We start from the raw sequence: 25,859 nt of genomic DNA, 5'->3' as shown, positions 1-25,859 counted from the left end.
ATTACATTTAATGCATCATCCATGTGTATAAAAGGGAGGCTCCTATCCCTGGAGGCACACAACACATCTCTCTCATGGGTGAATTATATATTTCAGGTCATAACCCAAGACAGCAGTTGTGGTCTGAATAGCATTAATTCCAAATTAGTTTAAAACCCATTCAGTCAAGTTTAAAAATGTTCAAAATATTTAAAAAAAAAAAAACAAGTTATTTTAATGCAACAAGTGGGCTGCTTTTGTCTTGCACAATCAGAACAAAGCAGAACGATGCAGACATAAATAACTGATTTCATAAGACCTCAGGAAAGTCGTTTTGTTAAATGGAAAAAAGAAGAGTGGAAATTGGAGATGTTTTCATGTCTCCTTCAGTTAGACTGATGAATGTGGAGGAAATGGGCAGCATGCCAGCCTGAATAACCTACAGTGAGAGCATGCACATGAATCGCAGAGTGACCAAAAGCTCCATAACTGCAGTAAGGTTGTTTATATTGGTGAGAGAATTTGTCTGCTAGCCATCTAATCAGTCTGACCCCAGACTGATATAAGCCTAACTAATCCCCCGACCCATCTCTGTAAATACTGCACTGTTAGGGCCATGGCTAGTGCTTTTTCTTTACCAAGCAGTTTAAAGTTATCAGATGAAAATCAGCTTGTCATAAATTGAGTAGTAGTAGTTAAGTAGCAGACAAACCGCAAAATACATATTCATAGATTACTGTATAAATTGGAATCAAGTGCAGCATGTGCAAATGTGATTTTCTCTTTGTCTTTTATCCTTTTGCCTTTGTCCAGTCTCTGATTTGAGATATAATGATCTTCCCAGATGTCAATGTTTAAAATTCAGTGCAAACACACCTGGGGACATGTCCCACAAAGTCACAGGTTATTAGTTAGTCTCACATTTTGTCCCCAAATACAGAAATACTGGGAGCATGCCTGGAATCCAGAGATGAGCTTATTATCAGAAGGCTGTATCTCCTTTCTGAGCTCAGTCACTGTTTATAACCGCTCGCTTTCACTGTGGAAAATATTCCTCCCTGCTAACCAGCCAACCAGACAGACAGAGATAGACAGACAAACAGACTGGGAGACAGCTCTGCCCGAGCGATTGTCCACCCTAAGAAAGATAAACTGAGAAAAATCCAGCTTTAGCCTCCCAGAGACATGAACACACAGGTGCACACAGACACACACACGCTCAGGCTCTCTCAAACCACAAATGTGGGTACATTTGTCTAATGCTTGGGTCAAGTCCGGGTCAATCAAAGCGAGGCATTTAAAGGCAAAGTGTAATGTTGCCTGAGGGACAGAGAACACACACTTCAGTGAGACCAACAAAACCCCTCAGACTTAAGGGATCAGCTGCTCTTAATCGTTCCTTCCACCTCTTATTTGGAAGCAGATGCATAAACACTTGCGTCACTGCCTTTCCTTTTTTGTTGCACTGCCATCAGGGATAAATTTCCATGTTAACAAAATAAATCAAGATCTATTGAGCAGATTGTTGTGAACTTTAGTGAGCACAGCCTTAAACCCCAGAGAATAAGCCATGAGCTTTCCTTCAGCACCTCTCAGACCGAGACAACAATTTGCACAGGCCAGCCCACAACTGGTGAGACTGTGAGATGAGCTAAATCATTAATAAGTCTTCTGTTCAAATTTAGTCCCTTTGAACTGTGTGTAATAAACACTGCAGCATCTGAGGACAACAGCAGGTCGCTCTTTATTAAAAAACCTTCTCCCACACTCCAGTGCACCGTGTCTATCTGTGGCTTGACATTACAGCATGTTGACACTGAAAAGAGATGGCAGTATGTGTACACAATTTCCCTGCAACGCAATGCAGAACAGAAATCGGGCAGCAACTTGCAGCTGGAAAAATTAGAACTAATTGCAGGAAGTAGTGAGACAGCTCCAGGAACATCTTGGAGAATAAAATATGAATAAGAAAGTTTTTGGAAACGATCTTTGTCAAGTATCCAAGTAGACATTGGCAGTAGATTGACAGCCACTGGCACCTGTTTATTATCATTATTTATTTATTTACTTCTTTATTAATTTTTGTACACTATCTGCCAACAAAATAACGATTACAACATATCTAATTATGTTAACTTGTAGTATGCACTGAAGCTTATAATATAGACAAGGTTTTGGTCTTGTTTGGAGTCACATGAAGAAATATTATTTAAACCATGGTAACATGACCAAAATAAATCTTACCACTGATAAAGCTCTTAATTCCCTGTAATATATTTTGTGGCATGTGCTTGATGTATCAAAAACTGTGTACTTGTGTGTGTAATATTGCCAGAATGCATAAACTCTTCTGATCTGACAGTTTGTCATAACTTTTCATGATGGATATTCCTCATTCAGACAACATTCATTATATCTGCCACAACGTCATGACACTGGCTTTGGTGGGTAATGAATTATGGATGGATGGTTTGCTTCCTACCACTTAAGGCAAATGTGTACCCATAAACCCCAAAGCATAGACAAAACAGAGAAAAAATACACACACATACCTCTTACAGTATTTTAGTAGAGGTCTGTGTCTTTCCAAAGCTTCACTTCCTTCCTTTCTAGTAGAGAGCAGCTGGTCTGAGTTGGACTGCAGAAAGGAGGATATAAACACAGGAATCAAAGAAAAAGAGGTGAAGTGGGGCAGATAAGATCACAGTATAATGGGAAGAAAAGAAGACAAAATTACTCACGACTCAATGGAACCTCAAACAATGTGAAATCAAATGCTGTAGTGTGTGCGTGTGTGCGTGTGTGTGTGATTACACTTGCCTCCCAGCCCATATATCTGTGACCAGAGGCAGAGCTTGAGCACAGTCTCAAGGGGAGCTCAAAGCATCTGCCCCATTCAGCCCAGACTAAAGCGTGTCCAAACATCAATACCACCCTGCCCCCCACACCTTCCGACACCTCCGCTCCCATTTGTCTGTTTTTATCACTTTTTGCACTGATAACCATTTCATATTTAGCCTAGAATTGTTAAATGTAATGTGCAGCTTTCTCATAATGAAATGTAACTCTTAACACATTTACAGGAGGCTACAGAATTAGGTACATTTAACTATTTCACCACATTTTAGTAGTGCATTTTGTTCTTATTACTCATCTACAAGTATCTAACAGCTGCAGTTTACCTACTCATTTGTTAATGAAGACTTCAGGAAAACCTAAGTGAGCTTATCAAACATGACGTCAACCACACACAACTGAGCTGATTGAGAAGGCTACTTTTTTTTCTTTCTTTTTTTCTTTTTTACTTTATATGGCTTTGAATGCAGTAGCCTACTTTTATGTATTAAGTATTTTAAAATGAAAAAGTGGTAGGCCATTTGAAATTTTTTCAAAAATCGACTTCTTCCACCCGTTTGTTTTGTCTTGTTTTTTACCAGCAACTCATCAATTAGCATCACCTGTCACCAACAGTGACAGCCTAGCAAATCGTTAGGAAACCCCAAGAAAAGCCCCCAAATACAAGCAAAAGTGGTCTAAAAGAACAAACTTGAGGGAGGGAAAAAAAAAAAAAAAAAAAAAAGGAAATACATACGGTGGGTGAAGCAGATACTTCTCAAAGTATGTCGCTCTGGCTCCTGGTCGGTGTCGTCTGGCCCTGCATGTCCTCTCCTCTCCGGATGTTTGATATCCGCCAGCACTTCATTGAGCTCTCGGTGGGACAGGTCCGTCACTACGTCATTACGCACTGACCCAGAGAGCTGGTTCAACGCGGCGTGAAATTAATTTCGCTTGATATAGCCTAAAGCTTCTTTATCGTGTCCAGGCACCCTATTGAAGGAGGGAGACCCTTGAAAGTCGCGTTTAGAAAAATTAAATAGGCTACTTTATTAGTTTGTTCCGAATAAAACAGACTTGTGCTGCTTTTGTGGCTTCTTCAGTGTGCCTTTTTTAATGGACATCGATCATATTCAACAATTAAATTAAAAAATAAGGAGAAAAATCCATTAATTGCTCAACTTCTTCTTCTTCTTCTTCTTCTTCTTCTTTTCTTTTTTTTAATCATTTTTAAACGAAAACACCGCCTCTAGAAAATATCAGATGTGCGCTCGTGCTCGTGCGCGTGCACTGGCTGTTGTTGGCAGCATCCGTCCACGTTACGGCAGATTATCGAGTCCCCAGCCTGGTAGGCTATGACTGACATCAGAAGCCAGTTGTGCTAACTAGTCATTATGGATCGCCAGTTTCAGTTGAGAGATACAGTCTATAGTTGGAAGCAGCCCTGGTTTCACTGCAGGGGGTTATGCTTCCCTGTATGATGGTGTAATCTCCTTCTGTTTCTGTCACACACACACACATGCTCAAGGGAGAGAGAGAAAGTCACACATGCATTCATGCACCAGTCAGGCAATATATGTTTGGCAATGAGAGATTATATTGTTCTTCGCCTATCTAATAGAGCACCCTCTTTCACAGAGAATAACTTCTAAATACGATCCCCTTGGTCCATCTAGTGGCTATTTACCATCATTACAGGTGAAATTTAAAAAAAAAAAAAAAAATTAAAAATTTAAAAACCATGATCCATTCTGCTTAGTTATTAAGTATGGCATGGTACAGTATGTTTAAACTACTATTAAAATATTTCATTTCAAACCAATCCCAGCTCACACTGGGCAAGAAACAAAGCACATCCATGCAGAATAAAAGTGTAGGCTAGTTGGTTTCTCTGTCTCAATGATCCAGGAAAGTATGAGTATGTCCTTCTGATTTATTCACATCAATTCAAGCCACTGCTGGAACCCAGGTTACCAAAGTACTTTGAGCCCATACAGTAGCTCCCTTCAGATGGGAACACATGTTCAGTGCTGAAAATGAATTCATAAACTTTATTGTGCTTGCGGGAGTTGTGGAATTATCACAGCAATACAAAGGAAACGAAAGCGTAACAAACAGCATCCAGAGGTAAAATTGTGGCATATCATACAAACCTCAGTGAGGGATGAAAAACAAACTAAACAGCACAGTAAAGAAAATAAAAAATGTGGGAAAATAAAAATTATATGATCAGCCCAGAGAGAGGGGATGAAACAGACTCTGCTCTGTGGAGGTTGAGGGGATGATCCAGATGCAGAAGAGAACTTATCTCCACCTGCAATGTTGTTTACCTGACATAAGTGAAGTCAGCTGTGGTTTTCATTACATGCCTGCTGGCAGGGTGTTCTCATAGGAAAATGGACCCAAGTGATGGCAGAGATAATGTCAACAAGACAGTACAGAAGGAATTAATTTACAATAATTCACCGTGATTACATCAAATTTGTTTATTCAAATTTGGCTTTGAAGAAGGGAAAAAACATTTTTGTTGATTCACCCTTCAAAGCCTCTGAGGTCTCCTGTGGGTGACAGCTGTCGAAGTGACAGACGAACATGTTTTTTTTTTTTCTATTCATTTTGTATGCTTTAGTCACTTTTGGTAAGATGTAGGCCTAATCTAAAAAACAAAACAAAAAAACATTGATACAGAACCTGGATTTAGACACTTTTAAATTTAGAGAGCACAATGATGAGTAAGAGGGTGAGGGTGATTCATTTTGTCAAAAGTCACACTGCAGCCCCTTCAACAACACTGTAACTCTAAGGTGCTAAATTTATTTACGCTATACTTAAAACAAAAGGTAACACATAGCAATTAATGTGGTGTAATATAGAAAATAACTATCAAAGTGATCTTTAGTGAGCCATCTGAGGTGGTTTTTACGCCGCTCTAGTCCATTTGGCAGTTACAGCCCAAAATTAGCTGCACCAACTGTCACTCATAATGACAGCTCAATGTACAGTACATTCAACTTCAGCCTCACGATGTGGAAACAAGCAACTATTGGACTTTCTAGAGCATAACAACAAATTAAAAATACACAACAGAGATACATCAAAATCAAACATTCAGGTTCACCAGTATAAATTGTCTTTTTTTGATGACTCATGGTGCAGAGTTAAATCTAGAGTTTTTTTTGGTATTGTGACTGTCACCATCACATTGTTAGATGAGGATTAGCCATAAATTACTTTAAATCACAGTTTATTTATGGCCACAGTTGTTCCCTTAAACCATACTGCAGTTAAATTGTGTGGATATTTACGAATTAAAGAATTGAATAAATGCCAACTGGCGACAGAGTTGACCTGACCAGTGCTGTGTTAAGACAACAGATTAAAGGTAACACATCCCTGTTCTTTTGGATTAATTTGAGCTACTTTTCACAGGAATTGTGCCAAATGTTGGTTACAGAAATGCTTAATCACCACATGAGCCAACATGAAAAAGCGCTACTCCAAAATGTCCTCCGCCTTGTTGTTACTACATAACATAAAAACCAAAATGCACAAGTATCAAATGTTAAAACACAGATGATACAGCCACACACTTGACTTCATTCCCATTTGCTCAGATTTTTCTTTGTGAATCAAGGCAGGAGCCGCTTTTGCAACATGCTTCAAATGAGCCTCACTGCAGGGATTATAGTAGGGATAAGTGGCCAGTTAGGACCAAGAGCAGCTGTCATTCATCGACTGGGGTGATCCAAACAAACAATAAACAAAATGAACAAAATCTTTACTGAATATCTTTGGTCATAGGTGACGGTCTACTGTATGTAAATCTACTTCACTGGTGCTTCCTTCCTATAAAGGGACAGTTAAAGCACACGCTCACTCAGCATCACGGGTAACAACACAGTAGCGTTCACAAGCAAGACAAATGGTACAATTCAGATTTTTTTTATGAGTAGGAATAGTTTGAGTGAGCAGCGGAGCATTTGTAATGATGCAAAACACCCACACAATTAGCAAGACACATTTAAAGTCATCACAAAGAAAATTTAAAAAGTTCATGTTTTTTTTTTTTTCTTCCAACTTTTGGACCAGTGTGCTCTGCTTTGCTTTTTCATTACACCACTGTTTCACTGCCAATGAAAAGTTGGAGAGGTTCACACTGCCTAAAGGAACTACTACCACGAGACAAGAATCGAAGAATCTGTACATGCTTCATACACTTTTCATTAAAGTTATTGCTTTGCTTTCCTTACTTAGACAACCTGCAGTGTGGATCTAAAAGAACTGAAATATAGACATTTTGAGCTTAAATCGTTTCACTTTAGTTTGAAGACTCCTGTCTGCCAAGATTCAGCACTCAAGCTCATGAAAATATGTTATGTTACACTTGTCATTTTTGAGGGATCTAACAAAACTATGCTACAACTCATGCTGCCCCCTCAGGGTGCCCCTGTCCCTGCCAAGTCTGACATTGCACCCTGCATACCAGGAACCAGGTCATACTGTTTCATACTATGCCAACTTTTCTTCTGCATTGCAGTTTCATAGTAGTAATAGTAATATTCAGTTATTGATTTCAGTAAGCAAATAGATAATCCATAGCCGATGCAGGTCTGGGGCATTTGGGGAAGAACCTGGTATGATCTGTGGTTTGAAATGTAAATAAATAATATCGTTTCAGCGGAGAAGAGTACAAGGCTGTAGTCGGGCTCGTCATGAAAGCAGCTCCACTGCCTCAAAGACTTCTGATGAGAAGTTCAGACTGACAAAAACATTGTTCTCCATTGCCTCAACACTGTCCTCCAGGCAGACGCTGTCATGGTTCATGAGGCTGCTTTCAGAAGTGGGACTGATGACAATTATGCGTGGAACAGCCTGAGGTGACCTGGGATCGGAAGATGGGGCTTTTCTGAAATTGAGGGAATCAAAAGAGTCGCTCTTGTGGCTGTTGAGCCTGTCACTGATGCTGCGTTTCTCCATCCCAGAGTCTGAACTATCATTGGTCAGACTCTGGCTCCGCCTCCTGGTAAGAACTAGTAAGGGGAGAGTGGCGATGGTCAGTGAAGTGGAGATCAGTTCATGGTCACAGGTGCTGGATGTTTCAGTCATGGTAGATGGATGCTAGCAATTTAAACAAAAACAAAAACAACAACAACAAAAAAATGTTCAAACTCAAATACACAAAGACTAAAATAATTTGCAAACACCAACAAAAAAATAAAATAATAATAATGACAAGAATGCATGCAGGAAAATAAAAGTAGCATGATCCAAACACTTCCAGGCATGATCAGGAAAAAAATCTGAGCAGTTTTCTCAATAACCACAAAATTATTACATTTCACACTTTAACGTGTTTTCTCACCTTCTCTGGTGTGTGTGTCTTGGTGGGCTTCCGCTCTAATTGTTTTTTGTAAGACCTCCCTCTGCAAGACTGACTGTATGATGATGTGCTTCTGAAGGAATCGCATGACTTCCTTCCCAAAGGCTCCATCTCTACATCCCTCAGTACCTGCAGGACAGAGCAGAGCTGACTGAGCAGAATTTGAACAGAGCTATGGGAATTATTCAAGTTGAAACAACCTCAGATCATCATGTCATCTGACTTCCAAAAGACTGATTCAGCTAAAACTGTGAAAATGAATATGTCCTTCTATCTGCGTCTACACATGCTTTAGATACATAAAACCCTCTAAAAAATAATAACGTTAAGTTAATTTTAAAAATTCATTAGAAGAAATGATGTACAATTACCATGTCTGTGGGGCTGGAGGAAGTAGTAATGAAGTGAGCCCTGGATGCTGTGGACTGTCTGCTGATGATGGAGTCTCTGTAAGAGGACTCGCTGATGGAGGAGGAGGAGATGCACTCCTTCCGTGGAGTAGGAGACAGAAACCAAAGGCAGGGAAACTTCTCTGCCAGGGTCATCCTAGTGAGTAGAGGACAACAGAATGACAATGGCAGGTAGGCTTAAATTACTTTAGAATTATTTTTATATGTGAATAACTGCAATTTGTTAATGCTGTTAACAATTTCTGAGTGTATTTCTTTAAAAATGTCTATGGTATTTTATACATTTAAAGAAAGAAAGGGTGAAACAATGGCTCTGAGTGATCCTTTACCTGTATTTGTTGTGTATGATGGCGTAAATGAAAGGATTGTAGATCGTGGAGGCTTTAGCTATGATTGCAGGGACGGCTTTGGAGTATGGGGACAAGATGTTGGCATGTCTGGATGAGACAAAACAGCAGAATATAAACTTTCCTTCACTCTAGTTTGAAATAATCTTGTTCATTTTGCAGTCTTCAGTTTGTTTATCTGTAGCGTGACAACAGGGCCTCAAAGTTCCCTTTATCTCCCTATATTTTGCAACATAATGAAAGGGGCATTTTGGGCCAGGGATTAGCCAAAATGTGCCAGCTGCCACAGAGGGGTGGTTAAGTCCATGTGCTGATGTGTGTGTGTGGGAGACTACCTTTCCCCTGTGAATGAGCATTAAAAAATTGTAATTTCAGAGTTACATAACCCCATCCCATCCTACTGTATGTCCCAGGAGAGACATGTGGTTTAATGAATGTTGTGATAGTTTGGATTAGCAACTTCACCGTCTGTTTGTATGTCACTCATCCAGGGATACTTGGTCTCTAATTGACACAACATTATGTAATAACACATTTGAGATTCAGCAGCAGTTTGGAGAGGATTCAGCAGCAGTTTAGAGAGGTTTTCATCCAAACTGCCAGCGCACAATCCTCACTGGAAGTCACAGTGTTTAGCGCAGTTACCTTGAAGTATATAGATTCCTCTTTATACAATGAATGGTTTGATGCACCTAGAATTGTTAAGATTACATTTTCTTGTAATGTAAGATACCGTGTTAAATGATGCAACTAAATAAAATGAAAAACTAAGAAAAATATTCGCGTTACAGTTTAGTTTATGACTGTTTGCATGAAAATAGCCCAGAAAATTATATTGGAAAGATCACATGTACAGTAACCCCTGATGCCTGATATTTCCTACAGATATACTGTAGTATATCACATTTGGTTTGACACTGACCTTACCATTTCCTTAACAATAATGAGTAAATTATAGTTTCCAATTTACATAAAATGAAATACATTAATTAAAATATGTAAAATAATACATATTAAAAAGAAACTGGCTTGACTGTCCAGAGAACACAGATTTAACTACATAGCAGGGGTGTTATTAGAGATAGAACATGCTGAACATGAAGAAGTAGAAGCAGAAACATCAAAAATGTCACACTCATAAAACCAACTATTATTCCACTGCCACAAACCAAATTTCCCCCTTGGGAAGATTGATTGTTTAATTAAAGCTTCATCATAAAGATTTTCATACATTAAATTAAAGTCTTACCCAGCCCAGGAAATCAGTGTGACACACGCATACGGTGACCAGGAGAGGACATAAACCACAATGACGACAAAGGCGATCTTTGCCAACTTCCACTCACTCCTGATGGACTTCTGTTGCATGAGGGTGGATTTCCTCACCTGAGTGCCCAAACGTTCAACCTCCCTGCAGGATGTAAGGGGCATTTAAAGAGAAACAAATGTCATATACAAGTTGCATATGCCATATGATGTCTATTATTCCATACATAGTTACGGTACCTGCTAGTCTTCCTTATAGCCAGAAACATGAAGAGATAGCAGTAAAAGATTATTCCAAGAGGAATAAAGAAAACGAAACAGCAGAGCATCATTGTGTAGCTCCTGTTGGCCAGTGTGTAGGTGACATAATCCCATGTACAAGATGTCATCAGGCCCTCAGGGATATAAGAACCTAGAAGGGTAACATATTTATCAAGATTACAGGAAGATAGCAGGTAAAACATCGACGGTTCTGTATGTTTGAATTAAGACTTTGCTCTCATAAATACACATGGAGTCATGTTTTGATGTAAAGTCATGAGAGAGTAGTAGGTTAAGATCACAGGGGGGCTATGTCACTGTGAAAGTGAGTCAACAATATTAGTGATGCAAGTTTTGGGTTACGGTAATCAACAACACTCACTCCAGCCAACCAAAGGAGCCAGACTCCAGGCCAAAGAGTAAAGCCAGACCATGAGGATGGCCAGGGCAGTTCTTCGTTTGGAGCTCCAGTGTATTGCCTGCAGCGGCTTGGTGATGACCAGGTAGCGGTCGATGGAGATGGCCAGGAGGTTTATCATGGAGGCGATGCCAAACAGGGCTCCACAGAACGCATACATCTTACAGCCTACGGGGGAAGGAGCACATGCAAACACAGAAATGACTCAGCAGCAGAACAGTATTTCATCGAATACTTTCACAGCAGAACTGAACAGAGTCTGTTGTATTAGAAAAAACAAAAAGCAGATGTACCCATCTCTCCAAACACCCATTCCTTGTAGAGGCAGTTGATGAAGAAAATGGGCGACTGTGTAAAGGCCATGAGGAAGTCGCTGACCGCCAAGTTCATGATGAAGTAGTTAGGCAGGTTACGAAGCTTCTTGTTACTACCCATACACATAGACACACACATCCAGGGGGAAAAAACAGGGTTAGTAATCTGTACTGACACAGCTATGTTCAGCACATACAAATCTGTCTGCTTTTACCACTAATTTCACAAATACCAAACATTATTACAATTCATGACCATGACAACTTGTCTCTTGTATGTATGTATTGTACTGTATGTGCAGCTCACTATATACAGTACAATACAGTACAGCACTGTTTCATTGTCAGAATGAATCAGATATAAACCCTGCACTGAACTAATCAACTCTGTGTGAACCTGCATTCATACCAGCTTGATGAAGCAGCATATTGAGCTGCTGTCTGCCTCCACAGTATTTTATTGATTAAACTCTGCTCCTGTGTCCTCCTGGATTAAAAATGACCGCTCGTCAAGCCCCCCCACCGAACACCAAACCGTCGCACTTCCCTTTTCTGTGAGTATTTGTTGTCAGAACACAAACTGTGTGTTTTTCTGACAAAGTGTCACATGTGCATGTTTGTGCATTGAACACTTACTCACACTCATTTCAACCCCAGGAAATCATCATATCGGGTGACATCTCACCTCACAGACAATTAGCTCCCTCTCTTCTCTCTCACTGTGTGTCTTTGTGTGTGAATGAATTTCTGGGAACTGACAACATCATGTGCATTTCTGATTCAGTTAACACAAACTATCAGCCCAACACAATAGAGGTCCAATCTAATCTATCTACAGTGATGGACAGATGGAATATAAAAGCTCTTGACAATCCCCAGAACAAACGCGTACACCAACCCACACACTTTCTCTCCCTGACCCAGTTTCTGTGAAACAGTTAATGTTAGTCGCACAATAAGAGGTCAATGGCTGTACAAATTACACAACATAGGCTATAACACACATTTTCCTTCCTTGGCTTCTCAAGGAAGTTTACAATCAAAGAATGACTCCTCTCGCACAATTACTAACTATATTAAAAAAATATTGTCCTTTACATTTAAAATTACCTGGTTGCGTGTGACTGTAAATGGACTGTGTGATTCACCATTGCTTTGAACTGCATGGTACATTTGATCTATAGAGCAATGCACAATAACCTTACAGTTGCTTATCATTTCAGTTGTTCATGCTTATACTAGAGATTTGTTTTACTGAACAGTATGTTGCTGTCTGGAGAAAAAAGTGAATACATACTGTACACTGTACAATTTCATATGGTTAAAAACAAAACCAGATGTTTGTGTCCCCGTTGTTAATTTTATACAACAGGTAGCTGTCATGCAGATGCATATTTAGGCCAATAAGACCCTCCTATAGAATATTTTTCTATACAGTAGATGACATGATTTCTCAAGGTTTAAGTACAGATTCTGTACCATGAACATTATGTTTCACTTTGTTGCCATGCAACTACGATGATCTCTCAGCCTGGATACTAAGATGCAAAGATTACTTTACTGTTAATCGCCAGCCTTTTGAAAAAACCCTTTAATCTAAAACAGAGATGATGCTCACTCTGCAGTGAATTAAAGATTGCAAACATGTTCCAACATTAACAGCAGCAAACTATGTTACAATATCTCCCAAACCATTTCTAAGGATCTAAACTCACAGTCCTACACAGATATGGTGCTCTCTGTCTGCCCCTTCATCTGTTCAGCTCCTCACAGAACATAACATCTCTGAGTGATTATAACATGTCCTTAGGGTCTCTGAGTAAGGGAGATCCACATTAAAGATGGTTAGGGCTAATACAGTCAGATGTTCAGGGTGAATCCACTGAAAAAACAGACACACTCATTAACTCAAAATAAAATGCTGGAGGAAAAACAAAACAAAACAAAAAACACTCACACAAACCCACCTATAGACGGCAAACATAACCAGCGCATTGCCAGTGATGCCCAGCGTCCCGATGACAAAGACAAATAAAGCGACAATGTAGTGAGCATGGTCAGGCACATCCACCTTGCTGAAGAAGCTCTGGGTGTGCGCTTTCTCAGGCTCCATGCTTTCAGTGGACCACATGGTTCAAACACCGTGTCAGGGCTGCCAACCTGGCAGGATGCAATAGGTCTACCAGTTTGTAATCCATTTCATTTTGCTTGGATCGGGCCTCCATATTTGTATCTTTTGCTGTAAGAGATGCACTTGACATGTATGGTATCTTATTTAGATTAAGATAGATTAAGGTTTAGATTGATAAAGTTTCACATTTCAGTTTTTTTCCCAAAGAAAAAGGAAGGAACCTTTGTCCCTCTTTTAATCAATCGACCATCCAGTGCTGGGAACCAGGTGACCTTCACTTGTAAAGATGTGAAATGTAAAATCCATTCCAAGTCCGTGTGCTCACATCTTGAGAAAAAAATGGTAGAAGGAAAAAGATTTTCTGTACAAAATGACAGTTCTTCTCACTAGTAAGAGAAAACCTGCAGCAAAATGCAGAGCATGAAAAAAAACAGTTCCTTCTTTTTTTTTTTTTTTTTACATCTTTGTCCCGTAGTGTTTGATACCAGATGACGTCCACAGCTGTTCACAGTTGAGTTTTCTCAAATTCTACTATAAAAGCAACATTTTCTCTGTGATTCCCCTCTGGTCTGCAGATCCAAAGTGTGTCCTCCACCTACAGTGTCCAAATGTTTTCCCGCTTGACTCCTGGGTTAGTGAGTTGATGATACTCTCCAGCACATTATATCCCACACTTGTTACACACTGTCACTGTCCGTCGACTCAGTGTTAGCCTGCAGCCTCTTCACTCGTCACACCAGCTGTGCACCAGCCTCTGAATCAGTGGCCTGTCTCTGATTATCTTTCCAACTAGCAACTCCTAACCCCTCTCTCTCTCTCTCTCTCTCTCACCCTCACTGTTGCTCTGCGTTGCTCTCTCAACCCTGCCCCTTGCCATACTCTCTCTTTCTCTCTTCCTCACCCTCTCTCTCTCTCTCACCCCCCACCCATCCTCCACATTATATGGCCCAGCCCTGAGCTCTAACCCTTTAACTACCAGCTTCTTACATAACAGTCATGATGTTCACTGACACTGCAAGCCATTTTAGCTCAGACATGCATCAGACTTTGTAAGCTAGATGATGATCCATGCACATCAGCTTTCATGTCCATTGATTTCAGTCAGTCTGCAACCCATTGCAGCAGTCATCAATGAGTACTGTTCTGCGAAACCTCCTCCATGCACGCAAGCACCCATGCATGCTGCACAAAAACGTGCATGTTGTCTTGTCCAAGCCATTCACGCTCTGCTGTGACATCATTATGTCACTAACAAGCTCAGACTCTTCAAGATTCCTCACGGATCACAGCCCAAGTAATTAGTCAGTCCACTAATAAGTTAGACAGTCAGTTTATCACGGCTTTGACACACACATACACACACACACACACCTCCAATGTTTCACTCCGTCCCATCAGCTCCAGAGGCAGGTAATCAAATACGTGACGTTATTATAAATGAACACTCAAAAACTACCTAGAAATTTATTTACAAGATCATAGTATTTTACCATGCTGTGTACCAATTTAGTGTCAACAACTAAAAATAAGTCAGGAAATGTATATTTCATATTATTAACTTACACTGCAACAAAGATTTATGAAACCATCCTCTGACACTATTTGAGGCAAATTGACATTTCTTTGTTAAAAGCTCCGGGTGCGTGAAAAAGAAGTCTTATTCATTAATTATTAATAGTGATGTTAAATGAATCGGAATCAGTTTGGGAGAGTAACTGGGGACATGATTGTTCTGAATAATATTCTTATAACTGCCTGTAGGACATGGGTCAGGAGAATGCCACATCTGCTGGTCATTGCTTTTTATGGTGCTGGACATGTTGATAAAAAGAGATTAAGGGAATAGAGGGTGTTGAAGAATGCAGAGCTTAGACAGAGATGCCAACTAAGCCCCTACAGCAAGGGATAGCCTTAATCTGCACACTGTGCATGCATGTAGATCAGTGTTTGATCTGCCTGGAATAAGAACTTGTATGATACTCTACATGCACGTGTGTGTGTGTGTGTGTGTGTGTGTGTGTGTGTGTGTGTGTGTGTGTGTGTGTGTGTGTGTGTGTGTGTGTGTGTGTGTGTGTGTGTGTGTGTGTGTGTGTGTGTGTGTGTGTGTGGGGGAACTGATGGGGGCATGTGCCTGCATGTATGTCAGTCCGTGTGTGCATGTATGTGTACTTGTTTATATGTATTTGTGCAGAATGTCACAAAGATATCACAGGGGATTACTGAAGTAAGGTTCTGCTGCCGGCCTTGATAACCTAATCACATGTGTTTATGCTTACATGTCAGCAGAGCAGGGGAAAAGCAGGGGAATCCACAACAGGAAATAAGCAACAGGACATCTAATCTACATAAAGGGCAGGACTGATTTTATACATGCACAGTGTTATATTGTACAATTTCTGACCCAAGATATCAACAAACTGTAATTAAAAAAAAAGAGACCATGTATGTTGTTTATGTACACTACTAAAACTGAAATATAAAAACTTAAATATATACAGTATATTGTTAACAACTAAAAGCTTATACAAATTGATACAAAATAACTAGACAAACGCTGAAATGCACATTTGTCTTAAAGTCACACAAAATGAGTGAAATTTGACATTGCTTTGCTTCACATTGACTATGGCTACAAGGCTGGCTCATGTTAGTGCAGTCTGTGCAACAAGCTTAAGTTAGAGAGGGATTAGAGAAAGATGAAAGAGGCCAGTCATACTCCTCATCCTGCTCTCAGCTCTCTCAGATGTACGCAGCTGGTTGCAGAAAAGATGATTTATGTCATCACAACGAACATTACGTAAAAACATACTGAGAAAGAAAGAAGGTTTGAATAAATGAATAATGTTTGGTGTTTATGGACTTAAGATTGGTCACAGGTCTTTGGAGAGTTTAACTGGTAGTAGGCAAATCAATTTCTTCCTAAAACTGTGAATGAGTGTCAGGTGGTCTGTAAAGTACCACAAGATGATTTGTCTGTGTATTTTCATCCAGGTCATCCAGGTTGTGGTGGTCATTAGGTGGCAACTTCAGTTCTTCAACGTTGGCTCGAAATGACCACAACATGTTGGGTTGTAGCCTGTTATTTTGGAAAATGGCTACTTCTAACTGGTAGAGATGATGACAAAAGCCTCAAAAGAGTTAAGTTAAGTAATCCAGAAGGCCTGCACGCGAGACTTTATATAAAGTGATGATTCGAAGTCGAGGTCAAATGGTATTGAGCGGCAGTCTGTCTATTATCTGAAACAATAAATATGAAAATGAAAAAAGAATGACCAAAGAACATGAGTATGAAAATCCAAATACAATTGAAAATGCTGATGGGTGTAACAGTCATCAGAGGTGTTCTCCTCCTCCACATAGCTCCCCTCTGATCTGGATAAATGACCTTGTCTTGATGGAAAAACACACCAGTGGTGTGTTTCATGGAGCATGACCCGGACAGTGGAGTTCAGCATTCCACATGTCAATGAGTCAATTACTATTGAACTAGCTGGTAGTGCTGGTGCTTAAGTCCTTGGCTCGAATACCCTGTTTAAAGATACAGCTGGCTTTAGGCCCACAGTGGAAAGAGACTGATTACTATTGACTAGTACTGGTCGTATGACCACTGCGTCCTCTGGCACATGAGTCAGTCAGAAATCAATAGATCAGAACACAGGGGCAAACAAGTTATAGATACTGTACAGGGCGCCATCAAAAAATACGTCAGGTGTCTGTTGTTACCCTGAAGTGGCTTCTGCAGCAGCGACTACTGGCTCAGTTCTTAATCCAGATTAAATGGGATGCATTTAACAGATGTTTTTTGTTTTTTACTCAAGTGCATTAGGGTGAATACAGAAGGTGGAAAGTGGAAAAACTAACCATAACATACCATGTTTTAACTTCCCACCAAAGTTTAATTGAATCTGTTGTTACAGTATTGATGTCCTGCCAGTTAAAAACAGACTTAAATATTAACCTCTGAGAGAGGAAACAAGCCGCTAATTCAATGTATTTACAATAACATGTGGTCTATATGCTCTCAAGAATAGACTCTTTCTATCCACAGCATACAAGGTTTACCTCCTGCAGAGTAATTGAAACATTTTGGCTTTGGAGGATTGAGTCACAAAATCAGCCTTTCACTGACAAAAACAGATTTCAATTTAGTTTGGATGCTGCACTGGAGCTGTTAGAGGAGTTGAATTTTTCCAAGCAAACACAAGTTTTGCATTTCAATGCCATCATTAAAGTATTAAGGCTCAGTCAGTGCTGCTTTCATGTATTTTTAGATAGAGCTATCGATCTTAAATTGCACTTGTTGTATGAGGTTCATTGTGATGATGTGCAGTTTGTCACACTAAACAGTCTGTGGATAAAAAAACGCAGCTTTAGACATCCACTTGCCTCCCTGGTTCCAGGCGCAGATGTTACTGTATGAGGCGCAGCAGCATGTGAAGCACAGAAGTGCGGGTCAAACAGGAAATGATGGATATGGTAAAGGGCTTTAAATCTCACATGTAATGCATGTCTTAAGCCTCTTTGGTGTTTGCCTGGATTTCTGTTAACTACCATACTAGGAATCTGGGTTATAGATCAAACCATGTGGAAAAAGCAGGTCACAACACGCTCTTCGATAAGTGGAATGAGTTTCAGTCAATAACACACCACCACAGCCCTGACTATTCCTGTCCATCTCTCTCTGTCTTTGTTTTGCGTTCTCTGGGTTGTTATTGTTAATATTAATAATATTATTATTATTAGTATAGCAGCAGCATATATATATATTTACAGTATATACAGTATATATATATATATATATTTACAGTATATACAGTATATACAGTATATATATATATATATATATATATATATATGATAAGATATGATAATATATGATAAGATTTCATTACACAAAACAGACACATTTTGCCATAGTTCAGATATCAGGGATTCAGTTCAGTAAGAATAAACAAGAGTGCACCCTGTCTGCTGTTACATCATTATGCTAAGTGTTAAAGCAGATATCAGCTTCACGGCCGTTTCGGCTAATGCTGCGTTCAAGGCAGGCTTTTGAAACCGTAAGTTACAGCTTCAAGTCACAACTACGACTTGGTAGCGTTCCAGGTAACCCGTAGCTCGTGTTTTTACCATCCTGTTGTCTGTGAAAGTTCCCTATAACGGCCACTCGTAACTTCCGACCCGTGAACTCGTACCAGATCGAACTGGTATGACTTCACAGGAAGGAAAAACACAAAGTACGAGTTTCTTTGAACGCACCATGAGTTAGCAGCCCCCGCCCTTGTCAGGCATCAATTGGTCCTCGTGCTACGTCACCACATTCACGCGCATCCCTTGGCTGCACACACAGCCCTTCATGCCGTTCTCTCTCCTCATTGGATAACACTTGTATCCCACAAGGAAAATTTTCTCCTCGGGTTACAGCAGAGCAGAGTGACGGAGAGACTCGTGTTTAGGCTGAAATACTTCATGTAAGTGATTGCTGACGGAAAATAGGACTATTTAGGACTTATATTAACAAAAACATTCCACTGATATCTGCTTTAACTATAATAGGAGTGGCAGTGGTTCGGCTGACCCTGTCTTCTTATATTCATACTCTAGAAGCTATGGATGAGACTGCATGATGCATTTTCAGCCCAGGTGCATTTAAAATTGATGTCTTTGGTGAGCGAGTGGATACAAGTCTGTTGTTAAGAGGAACAGGGTAAAGTATTACTTAAGGAAGGAGCACATTGATATTTAGTATGTGCTCACAAGTTCAAGAGCTAAATCTGAAAAATATGCCACTGCTTTTTGACATGAGACCAAAAAAGGATCGTTTCACAGCATACAATAGAAAGTGTTCAAATAAATTGTTGGAAATATTTTCTTTTCACATCACAGACCCCCAGCACCTGAAACATCAGAAAATCTATGACGAGGAGCAGCAGAGGTTTTACTTCAGCCTTTGAACTCACTGCCAAACCGAGACCTTCTTGAGAAACAGAGGATAAAGACAAATAATCTCAAATGTTTCTCCCTGGAAATTATTTTCATGTGTCACCCTGCCGTACCTACCTCATGTCAGAGTGGTGGCTTTCACATTAACCCAGAGGACTGTGTGCTGCTCAGCCACCGTGGCCCTGAAACACAAAGTAATACTGCAGCAATGTTTCATGTTTATACAGCTGTAAAGAAACTAATCTCCTCCGAGGTTCCTGGATTAAAATGCTGCTTCCTGCAACATGGCACCCTACTTAGTTACACTGCACAAGGTTTGCAAAGACTTCAGCCATTTGGAAAATCTTGCTATTACGGACATGACTGTGTGTGATCTATGTAGCTTCATGTTTGTAATGGAAAGAACAGATGAAAAAGTGTCTTCCTCCCTTATACATGAAGTGGACAGGGCTTGGAGAGTTAGGTGCTATTAATCTGTACAGGGTAACGTTGCCCTTCAGGTTGGTGTTGGAATGAGTTACAGCACCTTGTGGAGTCCCTGAGCACCATGAACATAAAGCATTTACACTTTTCAGCCTCTGTAGGCTCCTCCTGGAAATGTCTAACCTGCTTATGAAACAAGTCACAACAACAACAGAAGTTCTCTGAGACAAGGAGACAGAGACATTTGGAGGACTTCAGGCCATCTGGGATATTACGTAGTTGTGGTTTAGCACTTGTTTAGGTCCTGAACATGCACATCATATCCTCTCTTAGCACTTACCAGCTTTAAGTGCATGTGAGTGACCTCAAGAAACTTTGTGTCTTGAGGAGGAAGTAGTTGCCAGCTCCCCAGGGTGTTAGTGCCACCGCCTGTTTGGGCTTCCAGCAGCACACCGCTGTACTCTGGTCCACTGATGGTCACTGCACACAAAACAACACAAACATTCACATGATACTAAACAGAAATTATCTTTGAAATATTGGTGTGTTGGACTCAAATAAAACAATCTCACAACAGACAGTTGTTAGTATAAAACCTGGCCTTTAAAGTATGAATAAGAAAAATATAATAATGAGGCTATATAGCAAATCAATATCAGTAAAAAGAGAGGAATACATGTAAAAATGTAAAAAATATTACTCTCCTGTCAAAATTAACATTAATATTCACTTAACAGGATTTTGACATTTGAAATGTGTAACGTTGCTCTGAAATCTGAAGACAGCACAGAAAACCCAAATAGACATAGTAGAGCAGAAGAACCTGAGACTTGTGTTCAAACAAGAATAAAATCCCTCAGACTAAAACTCATAAATTGAAGATTACTCTTAATACTATTACTCAAACCAGCGATTATCTTTTTGTATTGAAAAATGATACATTTCCCAACCGTGTCAAATGTAAAAAATAATTCTAGAAATTTGATCAATTTCAGCACTGCAAATGTTCACTCACTTTATTTATCTTCTTGCTTCAAATGAATAATACATCCACATTGATCTGCCTGTTGTTGTATTTATTATTTTTATGTTTGATTTTAAAAGCTTTTTATAGTTACTGTAACGTTTGTATTGTTTCTTAGAGCAGAGGTCTTCAACAGAGGGTCTGCAGATGTACTACAGCGGGGTCGCAACATTTTTTTTAAATAAAAACGTCAGTTTCAATAGCCTGCATAATTACCATGCAGTTGACAGACATTGTCGATATTGGCATTGATATCAGTTAACAAGGTCTGTTTGGGACGCCCCCCCACTCACTGTAGCTTCCGTGTTTCAAATATGAACCTTTATTAGCTTAGTATCCAATGCACAAACATGTGTAGTTTAATATAAAACACAATTTCATACAATATAGTCTGCTCCATCTTTCCATCATTTTGGGGGTCCTTGGCCTGAAAAACGTTGAAGACCCCTGTCTTAGAGCAACCATGACTTCTTACCTGTAATGGGCTGACCTGTTGGTGAAGTCTGAGGTATCACCCCAATGGCCCAGTGAGGCAGCATGTCCTCGCAGGCACCAGTAGGAGCACCGCTGTGATGGCTACACCGACAAAACACAGCACTTGACGCTCAAGGAGAACAGGCAGCAACAACTCCATCAGGCTGAATGAGAAGCTGCTGCAGATTGAAAGAAGCGTTTCATAATGTTGCACAGGAGTGAGCCAGGAAATATTACTGATACTGTTGCAGAGTAACACAACAAAAACAACTCATTTTTCACATTTCACATGCACTCTCTCAATGTCATATCCTTCAGGGCAATGCAAAGGTTAATGCTGTAATTTGTATAACTTGTGTTTTGGAGCGAGGAAGAGAAAGCGTAGTCTGTAAAATGCAACATTTACCTAAAGCAGCTTTTAAAATTATGAAAGCCATTAAATGCACAACACAGCTCAAAACAACAACAAAAAAAGTCACAAAAAGGATGGATTATTATTATCATCCTATGACAATGCGAGCATTTGCCACAGGAGAACATTCTGACTTGGCAGTATATATCTTCTGCCGTGGGCTGCTGGCTGTACATTATGTTAAATAATATGCAAGTTTAGAAAAGTGCAGCAGTTTAATCCTCCAGAACCCCTGCTCAGAGCCAAACCTCACGCTCAACGCCTCATGTCTCAGCACATTTTCCATTTGTCAAATAAACAGAGCAAAGATTTGAACTTTGAAGAAAAACTGTGGGTAACAGTACAGCACCACCACATCTCTCAGAAACAATTATATATATATATATAATATTTAACTGGTGTGTTTTTGACAGACAGCTATGTGTGGCGTTTCCATACAGTATGTTGAGCCACAACACATGGTGTAGGTTCAAGTTTCCAATCAACTAGCCTACATTATAGTACTTTAAAGGGAATGTATAAAAAACAACATTATCTAGAGCTGGGTAGGTCATAGTGAAAGTTAAAGCTATAGTAGCATGATAGTTTTCAAGTATAGCAGATGTATAAAAACCACATTCCAGTGTCATTTGCTCCTGATTGTGGATGACACTTGATGCGCTGTTGTCATGATTAGTAAAAGATTTATATTTCTACACTGGTTTGAGTCTGAGTTCTTTTCTCCTGCTTGTCTTTGGCGCACGCGCGTGTGTGTGTGTGCGTGTCCTCAATCAGACCCTGTGTCACGTTACACTCAAGGCCCACCTAAAATATGGCATGGCTTCCACTTTTGGAGATCAATATGTTATGATTCAGTCCAGTGCTAAATTTCATCCATTCATATACTGAGCATAAACAATATCGCTCAGAATGTCTGTATGTAAAAATCTCTTGAGTCTCTGATTTTGCATTCATCCTAAAAGGGTTTCAGAGTAAAAAAATATCCCTCCTCTTAGTTCATGCACATGTGTAATCTTTGTGCTTAAAGGATTAGTGTCTCATTTGCAGTAGTACTTGTGTATTTCTGAGTGAGGCAGTGCAGGAGTTGATTGTGTCTTTCTGTCTTCTTAAAACTTGTTTAATCTTTTCTTTCCAAAAAAAAAGAAAGAAAGGGGGATTTGTCTGCAACAAAACAAGAATAAAGACACGATTAAAAAACTATTGAATGTCACGCAGGCATCACTTAAGGTAAATACTTGATTTGACTTGATGATTAATGTCACAGTTGATGCCTGTGGAATATTTATGTACATTTTGCTTTACATGTAATAGCACATCTCACAGCTGGTGTGAACTCAATGCCATGAGGAGGAAGCAGACTTTTACAGTAATATGGATGGACTCAGTGCTGTGGGGATTGCATTTACCTGAGAAGAATACCTTCTGTCTGGCTCCTATCGCTTTAAATTTACATTGCTCTCCTCTTTCATCATTTATTGAGGGCTACATGTTACAAGTTACATTAAGAAGCATTATGGCCCATGCGTCACAGTTGTAGCAGTTCGATCATTTTTACAGGCTGACTTTAGGCTACATTGAGTGATAATGTTTTGTTCCAGCTTAATCAATCATTGATTCCTTAATTGAATCATTGATGGGGCACATGCTAACTTATTCATTTTCCATGCATTTTCAGAGTGGGTTGGTCTTGTAACAGAACGCTCTGTTCTCCTTGTTACTGCACACCTTCCAGTTGGCGTTTTCACAGTCGCAGTGAAGAGAACGGTAGTTAAAATGAGAAACCAGAAAGAAACAAAGACGGTAACTAATGAAACTGAAATTATATCAAAGAGAAAAACAGGGGTGTACTTGCATTTCTCTGATTTAACAATGAAAGGTAGGCCGAGGTCAATGGAGATGATTCAAGTTACACAAATGGCTTTTTTGTAGGACTGAATCTGATTCCTCCCCTTCACCCCTAACTGCAGTCTGCTATGTTAGGGGTCTTGAACATGAGGAAAAAAATTCAACATAACATTCCCTTGTTTGGTAACGCAGTTCCTAAAAGCTGATGTGAGCAGAGGCTGAATGAAAAAAGGAAAAGAAAAAAGAAAAGAACTGTGCACACAGACAAAGGTCAAGTGACTTTTCCTGTTATTTTTCCATCCATCTCCTCAAGTTAAAGCCTGAGGCACTCTGAATCTGCTCAACAACTCAGTACAGACGCACAACAACCAGCAGAAGGTGCACGGCCATTTCCACGCAAGTTTGATAATATGTCTAATGGATGTCAAATGTGTTCCAGTTGTTGGTTTTAATCCAGTTCTCCCAGTCCGTCTTTTACAGCCATAGCAAAAAGTGCAAATAGAATACAATCAATCCTCCACCTTTCACTTCATTATGTTAATCCTTTTGTTTCCCCAATATATTGATTTTATAATCTCATCTCTTTCAACACGGCTGAAAAACTCAATTGTCACTGCTTTTTGATTAGTTTTCATTTGCTCTACTCAAAGGAGCCAGTGTGTTCATTTAAAGAGAGGGAACTGAGGTTGTGTCCGAAATCATCTACATGACTGCATGAGATGTAAGGGGAAATTATAGTTGTAACTAGAGCAGCACGAGGTTATACAGCTCCTGCTAGTATGTAATATGATTTTCTATGGTATTCAAGTCGAGCAGAGAAACCACCAGAGTGAGAAACTGGATTAGGGTTAGGGTGCAGCTTAGGTAACTGTTCCGATAATGGCATTAATAAAAAAAAAGGTACAGTGGAGAACGTACAGTGTGACCACATAAAACCAAATTATAACCCATTAGTCATGTGACTGGATCGTTACCATGAGTGAATTGCATAGGGCAGGTTTATAGTGAAGGTTACCTTTAATCTTAAACTGTGATCAAATGGGGATCTGACCTCATTATGACTAAAAGGTTTCACCTACAGCAAACAGCTGGATTCCCTCGCCAATCAGTCGGTGTGGAGTCTCTGTATGTTTTTAATGTAACTCTGGTTTCAGGTGTAGAAATGTATCATTGGACTCACCGCCCCAGAGAAATGGGGACACTTGTGTATGTGTTTATGTGGATGCGTGCACATGTTCTTGTGTGTGTTTCAGTTATAAGTGACAGGAGGGAACAACAGCAGCAGAACAATCGAATAAAATTCAATATAAAATTCCACTGAGCAACACAGTCGGTGACATAGTCACATTAATATGATGGAGCTGTGAGCTGAATTAAAGTGAGACAATGTCCTTCTTTCTGTTTAACTATGACTGAACTGTGACCAGGAGCGTAAAGTACATCTTCAACACAAGTGAAAGGGTTCACCCAAGCACAATACAGATGTTGTAACACTGTCTTCTCTGTACAGTAAATGGAGCAATCTCTAACCTTCAAGTCGAGGTTCAAGGAGTCCACATGCTGCTCGGGAAAATGCATCAAACTGCCCTGTTTTTAAAACTGTAATAGAAAAACATCAGAGCCACATGGCTGTCACAGAACAACCAGAATGTTTTGAAATATAATGTCAAATCTTGTAGCTTTGCCTGTGATTGAAAGGTCCTCCAGAAAGGGCAACACTGCAATAAAAACAGGCAACAGGGGAGAGTAAAAAGAAAATTATAGCATTCAGTATTCAGTGTGTCTCTGGGACTATTCTTCTACTGAACACATTCTTGTTGTTTAAAAACAGTATGTAATGTGGCACAAGAATTTTCTTATATCTGTGTGGGCTGCTGATGAGCGTTTGCAGCATTTCATCAGATCACAATTACAGGTAAATACTGGAGGTCGGTTGTTTCCAAAATGACCCATGTGGTGATGGTATGGTTAAGCACAGACTACTAAAATGACTTGATTAAAGTCAGTAAAGTAAAGTAATAGGAGAAGATTTCCTCACAGCTTAACACTGGACCAAGTCTTCAAACATGCCTTTGACTTCCCTCCATGTATCTGAGAGTTTTGAAACCCACATTATTTGGTTCCTTGTTGCCGCAACTGGGGATTTGTCAGCCATGAAAAAAGCAGCTTTCACTTGTTCTGTATAGTGGATTTCTTTTCCTACACATGAATTGTTTGACCGCAGCAGAATCATTCCTTCTTCTATGAACGTTGTGATACAATTTGAAGACCTTTCGAAGGACGTTAGTGTTTGAACAGCTGTTAAAAATCCCAGATGACTGTTGTGTAATCCACGTCTCTGAGGATCACAGCAACTCTCAGTAGAGCAGGTGAGCGTGTGCTGCCTCTCCTATGGGA

General features: G+C 39.8%; 3 protein-coding genes across 3 annotated transcripts in view; all 3 read right to left on the bottom strand.

Annotated features, from left to right (window-relative positions):
• Nucleotides 1-3,686, bottom strand: part of pdlim5a (PDZ and LIM domain 5a) — a 63,717-nt gene extending 60,031 nt beyond the window's left edge. The window contains exons 1-2 of the mRNA XM_083979320.1: nucleotides 3,572-3,686; nucleotides 2,532-2,617 (exon numbers count right to left, since the gene is read on the bottom strand). The gene's annotated coding sequence lies outside the window, so the exon portion shown is untranslated. The remainder of the gene's footprint in view (nucleotides 1-2,531; nucleotides 2,618-3,571) is intronic.
• Nucleotides 3,687-7,524: 3,838 nt separating this feature from the next.
• Nucleotides 7,525-13,341, bottom strand: opn4xb (opsin 4xb; the record flags this gene model as incomplete). The annotated part of the gene is made up of 9 exons (XM_083978431.1): nucleotides 7,525-7,932; nucleotides 8,177-8,323; nucleotides 8,566-8,740; nucleotides 8,934-9,041; nucleotides 10,201-10,362; nucleotides 10,458-10,629; nucleotides 10,861-11,064; nucleotides 11,190-11,323; nucleotides 13,178-13,341. The coding sequence occupies 9 exons, from the start codon at nucleotides 13,339-13,341 to the stop codon at nucleotides 7,525-7,527; spliced, it is 1,674 nt and encodes a 557-aa protein (XP_083834557.1).
• Nucleotides 13,342-19,284: 5,943 nt separating this feature from the next.
• Nucleotides 19,285-24,518, bottom strand: LOC310991010 (putative defense protein 1; the record flags this gene model as incomplete). The annotated part of the gene is made up of 5 exons (XM_083978578.1): nucleotides 19,285-19,315; nucleotides 19,720-19,829; nucleotides 20,072-20,187; nucleotides 21,207-21,307; nucleotides 24,514-24,518. The coding sequence occupies 5 exons, from the start codon at nucleotides 24,516-24,518 to the stop codon at nucleotides 19,285-19,287; spliced, it is 363 nt and encodes a 120-aa protein (XP_083834704.1).
• Nucleotides 24,519-25,859: the final 1,341 nt, after the last annotated feature.

The sequence above is a fragment of the Trachurus trachurus genome, assembly GCF_905171665.1.
Source record: "Trachurus trachurus genome assembly, chromosome: 9".
In the NCBI taxonomy this organism is placed as follows: Eukaryota; Metazoa; Chordata; class Actinopteri; order Carangiformes; family Carangidae; genus Trachurus; species Trachurus trachurus.
Note: the sequence above shows the minus strand (reverse complement) of the source record. Positions and strands in the feature narration are given on the sequence as shown.